Source organism: Pyxicephalus adspersus, chromosome 4, assembly GCF_032062135.1.
Source record: "Pyxicephalus adspersus chromosome 4, UCB_Pads_2.0, whole genome shotgun sequence".
NCBI lineage: Eukaryota > Metazoa > Chordata > Amphibia > Anura > Pyxicephalidae > Pyxicephalus > Pyxicephalus adspersus.
The window spans coordinates 118,362,680-118,374,753 of NC_092861.1; the positions used below are offsets into that span (position 1 = coordinate 118,362,680).

A 12,074-nucleotide genomic window follows, 5' to 3' on the forward strand; every position below is an offset into this window, starting at 1 on the left:
ACTCAAGTGTGTGCATTATACCCTAGCGTGCATGTGTTACAGGTATTCAGCAAAAGGTCATAACTATTCCTAGAAAGCAGTAAGATAAAAGTAACACCATAGGTCATAAAGTAAAAGCATGTCTGTGCATTGAGGTTTACAGGGTAAGGCAATCTTACGCTGACCTGCTACGGATGTAGCAGTAACTGGAAGCCTTTAGCTGTAAGCAATTTTTCTTACGCCCTTCTTGGCCTACCTAGTCAGCCTGGGAAACATATAAGCTCTTGTTTATATAATTTTTACACATGCTATTTATTTTATTTATTTCTGACTTTTTTATTCTAGATATTATATATTATACCATGTTTGTTTATAAATGCAGTTTATGTATTATTTGTTTATAGCAGAGATGGTGATTATCTGCCCTCCAACAGTTGCTGTGTGAATAGAGACATTCATGCGAATGACTTGTATTATACACATATGACGCTGGAGGGTGGCACAAATATCTGCAAGTAAAAAAAACACAACTTGCAGAGTTTCACTAGTGATAACTGTGGATAAGGAGTGGGGGGCAGATAAAAGCCTGGATAAAATTCAAGTGGTAATTGGCTGACAAATGGAAATCTTCATTTTTTAATCTTTAATTTATTATTATCATTATTATTATTACTAACTTGTATTTGTATAGTGCCAATATATTACACATCACTTTACCAAGTCTATAGTCATGTCACTAACTGTTCCTAAAAGGGGCTCACAATCCAATGTCTCTATCATAGTCATATGTCATTAACACAACCTAAGGAACAACTTATGGGGGGGAAGCAAATTACATAACCAAAGTACCGAACCAAAGTACCCGGAGGAAACCTACGCAAACACTGGCAGAACATACAAACTCCTTGCGCACGGTTTAATTGCTACGACTGATTTCCAGTAAAATATTCTTACATAAATCTTTGAAATAGTGCTATATATTGGAGCACTCATCCAGTGCAAGTTTTTAGGTTTTATTATACTTGGATTGCACTACAAATTATCTACGTTTTACTTAGTAATGCATGTAATGCATTTTCTGGCCACTGTGAGATTTATTCAGTGCTGCATATCTTGTTGGCACTATATAAATCCTGTTTATTAATAATAATAATAACAATAATTGACGGAAGATATAAATACATCAGAGGACATCTGAGAAGATATGGAATCAAGTTTTATTTGACCTGCCTGATTTCTGGGGGTCAAATACACTCTATAAATGATGTTCTTACAGGTAGGAGGTTACACTTGGACAGGTGCAATATAATCATGTGTGGAAGTTTATGCAGGAACTTTAAAGCACCTATAAACAGCCTAATTTTCAGAAGTGTTTATAAGAGGGAAACAAGGTAGGGAGAAAAAATGATCACACATTGTAAACTTTGAGGCTTGTTCCTCCCCCCTATAACCTGGATTCCCCTTAGCTTTCGGCCACTTGTTCCTTAAGGCAAACACAGCTCTGCAAAAACTACATTATTAACCTAACAATTGTGTCTTAGATATTTCATTTTGTAGTCTTTGAGTAAGGGTCCTGCATATACCATACATCTATGCAGATGTTTGCAGTCTTCTGAGAAAGGAGTGTGCTATTACAGAGAGTAACCCATGATCCAATTGATATTTCCTAATATTGACACAACATTGATGAAATAAATACGGCTAAAAATTTGGCAGTCATCGGACAAAAATGCATCCACACAATGTCAATATTAACCAGTAAGGGACAGGTCTGATATACACAGGGAGGTAGTTTGGAACAGGTGAGAAAAAGAATAGAAAAGAGGTTATCATATTAAATGTTCCGTATCACTCAGTTCCAGAGCCTGCACAAACATTTTGTCCCTAATAAAACAATTGGTTGGCACCTTAGAGGACACTTATTGAAAAAGCTACCTAGCTCAATCATTTCCAGCTGTCACCAATCTAATCTGCTAATAATGTCATGCAGGAAATTGTGCAACTGGAAAAAGCTGTCATTTTCCTAGTAACAGCAAATAGAATATTGGAATAAGGCAGCAAACGAAATATATCACGTGGAATTTGTTTAACTTGAACATTATGTACTAACGCCAGACAAAATAAAGGTATTGAATTCACTGGGACATAAAGTCACAGACAGCAACAAAAACTCTATATATTCAGTATTGTGTGTATATTAGTACCCCCAAATGAAGCCATAGTGGTATCACAAACTGATCATTTTGCTTAGAATGAATTATGTACTATTAGGCCCTGTATCAAAGATATCATTCCCCACATTTTTTATTGGGACAAGTATTAGAAAGATAAAGAACAATTCCAAATAGACATTGAAACAGGCACATATCCATATATCATATATTTATCATATGTTTCCTACCTGTATGTGATGTATACTTCAGTGCCAGGTTCATCCCTTTCCCAGATTAACGCAACTCTCTCTGGACACTGATGGACATGCTTGTCTAGGCAATTCACTATAGGGGAAATACAGATTTTGGCATTAGTATTACTACAATATGTTTAAAATAAAAAAAATGAAACACATGAAAAATAAAACAATCCCATGTATTTCTGATTCTGCATGTCTTCCCCAATTCCCCAGTAAATACCAAGGCATGCTTTGACGCAAGTCAAAGGAATGGAGGTGTACTACTTTTTTCTCTTGGAAATTTTCACTACTTCAGTTTGTAAAAGCACACCGTTTTTTAGCAACTTATGTAAAATAATTTTCATTTTTACAGATATTTCCCATGTTGTATACAACCTAAGTTATGCATAATAATTTATCTTGACCGAGGTCGTTTAGGGGTACCCGAATCCACTGCTCACTTCTTGACCATTATCATGATTCCCACAAATCTTACAATATAATAAGACAACATAACACTTACATAGGATGAAATTAAAATCATTTTATTATTAATAGCATACAAAATAATACATAAAATGAAACATGAAAATAAAAACTATAACAGCATACTTAGATTTTGCTGTTCCTTGAAGCCACTATAAGTACCCATTACACACATCTTAGCTCATGGCCTAACCATATACCAAAACAAAAAATAATAATAAGTATAATATAATACTTTTAGTATTGAAACAATTTGTTCTATATGATTGGAGACCATTTACTACATCTAGTGGGTAAATCACTAGCAGTTGTTGTAGAGAACTTTAAAACTCTCCTCTGATGGTGCCCAGGGTTTTTGCCATATGGTGTAAGTATGCACAGCATATTTGCACAATATAGAAGACTTACCTGCCAAATGGATCCGTTCAGCATCTTTACCCAGCCTTCTTCTGGGTCATTTGCCCTTGAACAGTTTCTTTGCCCAGGCTGGGATGGTATGACTCCTTCCTGTGCATGAACATGAGAATAAATTTATTCCAGCACCTTGCAGATGCTGATCCACTGTATACACTGAGCAGCCTAGTGTAAAAAAAAAACTAAAAAAAAGTCTGCAAAAACGTGCCTGCAGCAACATTTATAAAAAGGACTTTTCCCAAAATCTCTTAGTAGCAAGAGATGAAAATGGACAATGTAGCCCTAAAGAAGAAGCTAAATGAACTTCAATGATCCGCCTGTGACGGATAGTATACCGGTAGAACTCAGACCGAGGAAATTAAGTGGACTTTCAGACTTCAGTAGTCACATTTTCTGGACAATTAGTTCACTGATTGATTTTATGTCCTGCCTGGAAACTCTTCTTAATGTCCTTAACATGCATTAGGAAGGAAATGTTTCAGAAACCTTCCATGCTCCTTTTATGCTCACAATGGATTTGGTGGCTCCTAACTACCTTGGATGTGCTGATCAGTTTTTATCAACAGGTGCTCAGTACCTGCCTGTGTAAACACCAGCTGCTTTTCATATCTCTTCACCACTTGCTATACCCAACACAAGCTGACAAAAAACACATGCGGTCTAATTCATGGTCATAAATACTGTAATTCTCACTTGAATGGGTGCGCCTGCATATTTTAGAAAACATGTAAAATCAATAAGGCAGAATCTGTTTAAATTGATTGCATATATATCATACTGTGTAAATGCCTATAGAGATTATAGAAATATGTGCCATATAATGACCACAAAGTATATTACACAGTAAGGTGCAGATTAATTGTTATTAGAAATCAACTCTATATCTGCGGAGATATGGTTACCAGGCAGCCCTTCTGTAATTAACAAATTCCATTGAAGGTGGGCTTATACAAACCATAACTTTTTGGGAGAAGCATTAGAAAGTTTTTTGGCTTTTTTTTGTGTATGGATAAAATAAACATTTAATGAGGAATGGGTACACTGCCATTGCTAACTTGCTGGATGTCTGGTTCCTTGGCCAAACTCTGACATAAGGCAACTGGGAAGACCCGTCTTCATCAGCTCCCAGAAGTGTTCTACAAAAATCTCTATATCCATGAAGGACAGAGAGAATAATGAATGGGTAGATGGGTTAATGGGTTGGGGGGAGAAGGGATTAAAAGAGGTGTAGGAAGAAACCCTAAAGAGAAGATGGATGGAGAAACACAAGTGTTTGACCTTAGGAGCCCAATCTGTAGGTTCTGGAGTCTTAAGAGGTAGAACAGGCCCAAAATATGTCTAAAGATCAACCACACCTGTCTTCTTCCAAAATATAAAAGTTAGTGAAAAACAACTGTAACTAAACTTGTAAGACTGTTGTCTCAAACAATCAAGTGCCCCTTCTTGCTGTTGCTCAAGAGGTAATATATGACAATAAAGCACACCTGATATTAGTATTTTGTTGCAACAATTTCAGGTTTTTCTACCTAGAATGCCATGGCAAAACACAGAACTAATAACAGCTGGCAATGCCAATCTGCAGCTTTGAGAACAAACAAGATAACTTCAAAAATGTATTCAAAGGCACATGGATAAAAGAGAGAAAAGTCCTGCCCTTATATAAAACATTAGTAAGTTATTATCATATACATATAATGCATTTGGAAAAAAGGTTATAGAGATCAACTATCCTACTTGTAGTCCACAGGATGCATCCGGCCCACCAGACCACTTATTGTGGCCCACATACATATGAAAATGTCTTTATTGCAAGAGATGACCAAATGTATGACTATCTTCCAGAGGAGCTGGTTTTAGATTAGGTTAGGTACACATGTTCAATAATTGTTGTTGAAAAGAATCTTTCACGGTCCTTTCCAACAACAAAAGACTGAAAGCAATGTACATACATCACCGTTCTGCTCTATGGAGAGGGGGAGAACGACGGAGCGACACCCCACTGCGCTCTCTCCCCTTCACTTGTATTATGATCAATTGTGGATCCGCCAGGTTGGATCCATGAACAATGTCGTACAAGCATCTTCCGACATGTCTATGTAGCGTTGATTTAAGAAATAGCTGGACGTGTTTGTAAACAGAAAAACAGAATTGATTGAATTAGAACTCCAGCCAAAAAAAGTTCAAATGAATAGCCCTTTGAAAGATAATATAACGATCCATCCCACCCATCCCAGCCTGTAACTGGTTAGTTTGTCTACTTTTCTTGTATTTAAAAAATAGGTTGAACAATGTACAAATGATTACAGAGATGCATTTTGCTGTTCCTTTTATATCTGTCTAGGGTTCAACTTTTGCTAATCGTTGTAGAATATCAACCCAAGGAATTATCTGATTTGTTGTCTGTTTTTAGGTATCAGACAGATTTTTTTCTTGTTAGAGCAAATTGGACCATTATTTAAAAGAACTGATACAAGTTTGTTTCCATCAGTAAATAAATGCAGTGTTAGAAGCTGATCTACATAAATCTTTTGTTCACCCTATATAGCTATAAATGAATCATATGATATTACTGCTTTGTATTCCCCCTTTTCATTACTTTTATACCACTTTCAAGTTCTTTTTCTAAAGCATTATTCTTATTTTCTTTCTTTTAATGAGTAGAGACTTTGTCACACAACCATATGTTTTGCTCTAATGGTGTTGTAGGTCCTCATGTATCATGCTCATTACAGCTAAGTAGTAATAGCCTGAAAAAATCTACAAGCCCCAAGGTGAAAAGGGACATTGGTATAAGCTTGTCCTTCACAAACACCAATTTTCTGATGAAAGGGTGAATTAGTAATTTTTTACTTGTTCAAACCACGACACAAGAAAGACACAAAGGCTGTTATTACTGACATCTCCTATAGACAGTTACTGGATTGTCACATTGGCCCTCTTGCTTTATTACTTGAGTCACTGCCCACTAACGATTATGCAAAATAGGACTTTCTCCAAATCTGTCCATGTATATTTGTGGCATCTCCTTCATGCTGTACTGTTGTATTCTTTTCAATTTCTTCTTCAGTTATCGGGAAACTAATGCAACTTGGGTGCCGGATGTTGTCCCAGATTATCTCACATGGGGCCCAATCTATTAAAGCTCATCAAGACTGAGGAGATAGATTATCAAGGGAGGACCTGGGTGATCCAGCAAACCCAGATTGAATCTGGTTCAGGATTGAAAATCTTTGACAAACAATAGTAAATCATTTTTAAGAAACCTGTTCCAGGTTTGCTGGATCACCCAGGGTCACTTATGATAATCTTGGGTAACTTTAATACATTAAAGTGTTTTCTGTTTCTCTATTTAGTTGATACACACCAGTAGAATTTCCAATTGCAGACCAGGTGGAATGGGCATATTTTGGGACTTTGTGGCTGGTATCACTGGGCTTCTCTAAAAAAGTTTGAGTTTGAGTTCCTAATTTTTACTTAGCAGTGTGCAAACTCCTGTCACGTTTTGTTGAGTCTTTGGGCCTGATTTAATAAAGCTCTCCAAGGCTGGAGAAGATACACTTTCATCAGTGAACCTGGGTGATCCAGAGACAGAAGTAAGAGGAAACATATGCAGAGACACAATCAGTAACAAACTGACTCAATCTAAACATGCACAGAGACACAATCGTTACAGCACTCTGTACTGACACAAACAGAAACGTGCAGAGACACAATCAGTAACATACTGACACAACCAGCACAACATGTACAGAACACTCAGCACCATACTGTCCAAACCCAAAAGCATGTCTACAGAGCTACCGCAAAAATACAGAACTTCAAGAGTATTTTACTGACAGCAGTAAGAATACTTCCACTTCTTCAATCAGCTTGAATATAAAGCAGCACATTATCCTTTATTTCTTATGATGTACATACAAAGAATCTTTACTCCTAGGCACCTCTGTGGCACTAAGTGCAAAGAATGCTGTTATTGATGCTAGAGGGTGGGAAAATGAGAGCAGCATTGTCTCAGGTCATTCAGTAGCAGGAAAGGGCAAAGGAAAGGGGGAGAACTGAATATTTTATTAAGCATTATGATCAATGGGCAGCATGCATTGCTACTGGCGGGCATGGCTTGTTTAGCCTAGATTGGAATCCTGGGAGTTGTGATATGAAGACAGGCCAGCTATTAAATTTCTTGGCAAAAATCAATACAGTTGACATTCAAAAATCCGGAAAACTCTGGACCTAAGGTGTGCCATATTTTCGAAAATTCCAGATTTTTGAAGGGTATACTTACCTCCATACACAGGCCAGGCTTTCCTTCAGCACCTGTGGACATCTGGCATAGTTCCAGGGAGCAGGCAGCAGGGAAGTGTATTTAGGTTAGCAAGCAAGACCTAACAGCTGTTTCTGCAGAACAGCGCCATTAAAAAATCAGTGGCCAAACAGTGTACTACAGTCCCTGTATTGAAAATGCGATCCAAAATTATTGCCAGAAAACTGAAGGATCCGAATTATTGGTGGCCGGATTTTCGAACTGTATTTAAATTCTTATTCTGTAATTTAAATTCTAATTAAATTTAAATACATAAGTTAATTAAATTCTGTATTTAAACTGTATTTAAATTATTTTAACATATTTTTAAGAATTTTGAAAGTTTAAAATTTGGGCAACTTTAATTTACAACCTCCCTAGCAATGTCAAAATCTGATTCACTCTTTCCCGCCCGTACATTCCTTTTAACCCATCTCTGTGATAGGCTGTCTCACTGGCTAATACAGGTTTTAAAAAGAAAGACGGCTTTCACATTGCTAAGAAATAAAAGTTTACTTCTATTTTCAGATGTTTGGCGGCACATGACTGCATTTTAATTATGCTGGTAGTTTAGCAGGTCAAACTGACAGATGGAAATATAAATTAATTCTGCATTGTTTATACATCAACACTTCCATTGACATTGATGTGATTTTTCAACACTCCAGAAACTTTAGTGGCTGCAACATCAGCTTTTACCAGAGCTGACAAAATAACACTGAGCATATTAGTGTAGGTCTAACCAAAGCCATTGGAGTCAATGGTTGCACCAGAAGAACAGAGTTGTCATTTTTTTGGGTCACCAGAATGACCCAGAAGTCTAGTATGGGAGTGGTTGGGAAGCACTTTCCATTTGCAGTTTGGTAGCGGCATGGTTCCTTGCATTACATTTTGTTTGTGGCCCTGCAGTTACTTTTTCTTTTTTGGAGGAAGAACTGCACTGATTTATATGAATGAAGCAGGGCAGTATAGGAAAACCTTGCATTTTGATGAAAGGTCCAATTTACCCTCCCTGGCAGTAAGAATATTTGAGTATTTTTACATGTCAAATTGGTACATTTGACATGTAAATATACTTCTAATTTTAAATTTCCTCCGACACACGCATGCTGCCCACATACACGTCACATACCAGGCCAGCATCTACATCCCCTAGTTATTATTATTATTATTAATAAACAGGATTTATATAGCGTCAACATATTACGCAGCGCTGTACATTAAATAGGGGTTGCAAATGACAGACTAATACAGACAGTGATACAGGAGGAGAGGACCCTGCCTCAAACAGCTTACAATCTAGTAGACTCACATCTTCAACACTTACAGGCCGGGATGCGAGCAGATGCCGGCCGGGCATCACCAAGTGGACACACATGCTGGGCCGGCATCGCTGGAGAACACCGCGGGCTTGTGAGCACCAGGTAAGTCCTCAATGCCACCCCGAGCCACACCCAGGAATACTGTAAGGGGGGTTAAGGCCGGGTCTACATGGACATTTTAAAAAAAACGCATGTTAACGTTCCTGCATACACAGCCAAACTTCCATACTCACATTCAACTGTATTGGGGAAGTTGGGAAGCACTTTTTGCAAGCATTTGCATGGTTGCATCTCTGTTGTGTTTGTGACACATTTTATGAAGGTGACGTGAAGGTAACCTATGCAGGTTGCTTTTTCTCTTCTAGAGGAAGATCTGCACAGTACATATAGTATAGTAAATAAAATCTAATTATATTATTTTGAATAGCCAATCATTTTATTATTTTTAAACAGGATTAAAATAGCGCCAACATATTACGCAGCCCTGTACATTAAATAGGGGTTTCAGATAGAGACACGAGAGGCGGGGAGGACCCTGTCCTGCAGGGCTTACAATCTAGGCGCAGGGGGAAGTAACACACAAAGAGAGGGATGTGTAATGGTGGGAAGTTGTGAGGGTTTTAAAAGACAGAAGAGGGGTAGACAGAACAACATATGCAAGAAAATAGTTTTGCTTACATGTGATTGGATGATTAAGGTGAACACAACTATTTTCACAGAGCTGAGTGAATATTCTCTACTTCATTTGTAATTGAACATTATTCAGTTGCAAGATTTTCAACATATGTTTATACAGAAATACTGGCAGGAAGATGGCAGATGGATATTGCATGAACAGCTCAGCACATGCTATTATTTTGTTCCTGGCACAGACAACCCAGAAAACTTGTTCTCAGATCACAGCACATATACTATGGGCAGACATTGCAGGCTGGGAGTAACACGTGACATGAGCATTCTTCTCAAGGGTACACGCCCACTCTATAGACATCTTAACCAATCAGAAGCCGAATCCGGACCCATCCCCCAACTCCTTAGAGTTTAGCAACAGCCAGGTCATTGGTATGACACTTTAACTCTTTCATTGCCAGATCCAACTTCTGCAAACTGATAACTAAAAGCAATGCGAAGATCAACACTGCAGACAATGCAATAACCTATTGCTATAACTTTTATGTCATTATAGAAATATAGAGTATGATGCAATCCAGAAATAGTGATAATGGCTGCAAAAAGTTCAATGCACTACTAGAAGTTATACTATTATTATTATTCCTAATATTTTTATAATTAATATTATTATTAATAATAATAATAATAATAACAGGATTTATATAGCGCTAACATATTACATAGCGCTGTACATTAAATAGGGGTTGCAAATGACAGACGGATACAGGCACGGGAGAAGAGGACCCTTCCCCGAAGAGCTTACAATCCAGGAGAAAGTACATATCATACAAAATAATAATTTATTTTGCAAAAGTAGTAATGCATATTGTGTATTTGTAGCAGATTTCTGCAAGCGTCGATCCATATGGCATCAAACCATTCTGAGATGCAGAAAATCAGCAAATGTATAATCTGATCTGATTTACAGAATGTGTATTTGTATCCCTATTTATTTAATGTAATATTTAAATGTGTTTAATTTAATAATAATGTGCATAGGGATCAGCCACTGTATGACCAAGCAGGGGGTAAGACAGTTCAATGGCAGGCTATGAACTCATGCTGCTAATAAAAGTCTCTGCAAACATTTATGACATCTGTTTCTGCAAAAACACAAAACAGAAACCTCAAGACAAGTTATGCCATATGCCAATGTCATTATATAAATATATATATGTGTAGTCTGTATTCTTTCATAAAGGCATGATTGTAAGCTCTTCAGGGCAGGGTGCTCTCCTCCCCCTGTGTCTGTATCTGTCTGTCATTTGCAACCCCTATTTAATGTACAGCGCTACGTAATATGTTGGCGCTATATATATCCTGTTTATTATTATTATTATAATTATTAATAATAGTTATATTAATAATTCTTGTTACAGAGTGGCAGCAGTCTGTGGTCTGATGACAAGTGACTCATTAAAAACAAAATCATGCATGCACCAAGTGTCATCATTAACAACCCTGCCTTGTGATTATCCAGGCAGCCAACTCTCAAATGCATGCAGAATATGGCTTCAAAGAGGCTGCAGGAGATCAAAAGTAATAAAATGCAATAAAAGATGCAAAAATAGGAAATTGGTAATGATAAGCAATGCTTTAGCAACCTTACTGATCACCACTCACCAGATACATTTAACTGACCACCAAGGAACCATCTGACTCTCCCTTGACTGAAGTCACAATCTTTAACAATCTGATGTGGCTTTACCCAAGTCAGTCTCTCCCTGGCCAGGACCCCCCAGAATGTCTCAGGATCCTCCAGAGAGAATTGCAATAGGTCCTGGTAGCTGTTCACATTGGATAAGGCAGTGGCCTCTGGCATGTAGGAATGGACATCCCATTGAGGTTGCACAGCTGGTTGGACTTTCTGCTTCTGGTAGGAGACAGTGATTCTGGCACTAAGCCTTCTCCATGGGCAAATTCTTGAAGGTGTTGATTGCTTAGTGAAAAGTTGGTGCAGGAGAAGTCTACTTGTAAGGCTGACTGCCATTCTGACTAAGAAGCAATGATTTTCAGAAGATCAGTGGAAAACTTGCACCATAACTTTCCAAAAGTGTCTAAAAAGTTTTAGCAGCTTCACTACTTGTGCTGATAACTGCAACTGCACTGTGCATCTGCTGGGGCTGCTAGAAATACTCTGGCCAAGAGCTCCTCCTTATTTCTTATCCAGGAAATAGAACACAAACTTTTTTTTTCTTTAATTCTCTTACAGTTTATTGTCCCCTCTCTAATTCCTGTGTAAATGACACATGTACCTTGGTGTGTCATAGTTTTGTCTTGTTGCCAAACATTGCCGCCTTCTCATGGTTATCTGCATGCAGATGCTTCTTTTTATCAGTTTCTGCAGGGACTATACTATCAACATACTGCCAAGGAGAAATTTTGCTTTGCACAGGGAAATACAATCCTACATGTTATTAAAAACCAGCCGGGTATTGATAAGGCCCCATTCACACTTGTTGCATGCAGGAGGGACTATAAAGCGGAACTAAAGTTGGTTTATGAAAAG

The 12,074-nt window shown here is 37.7% G+C and overlaps 1 protein-coding gene across 1 annotated transcript in view; it reads right to left on the reverse strand.

Annotated features, from left to right (window-relative positions):
• ACSS1 (acyl-CoA synthetase short chain family member 1) overlaps positions 1 to 11,777 on the reverse strand; it is a 55,755-nt gene extending 43,978 nt beyond the window's left edge. Inside the window, exons 1-2 of the mRNA XM_072409434.1 lie at positions 11,189 to 11,777; positions 2,381 to 2,477 (exon numbers count right to left, since the gene is read on the reverse strand). Of these exons, the coding sequence (XP_072265535.1) occupies positions 2,381 to 2,477; positions 11,189 to 11,555 (464 nt within the window). The 5' untranslated portion in view covers positions 11,556 to 11,777. The remainder of the gene's footprint in view (positions 1 to 2,380; positions 2,478 to 11,188) is intronic.
• Between the last annotated feature and the right edge of the window lie 297 nt (positions 11,778 to 12,074).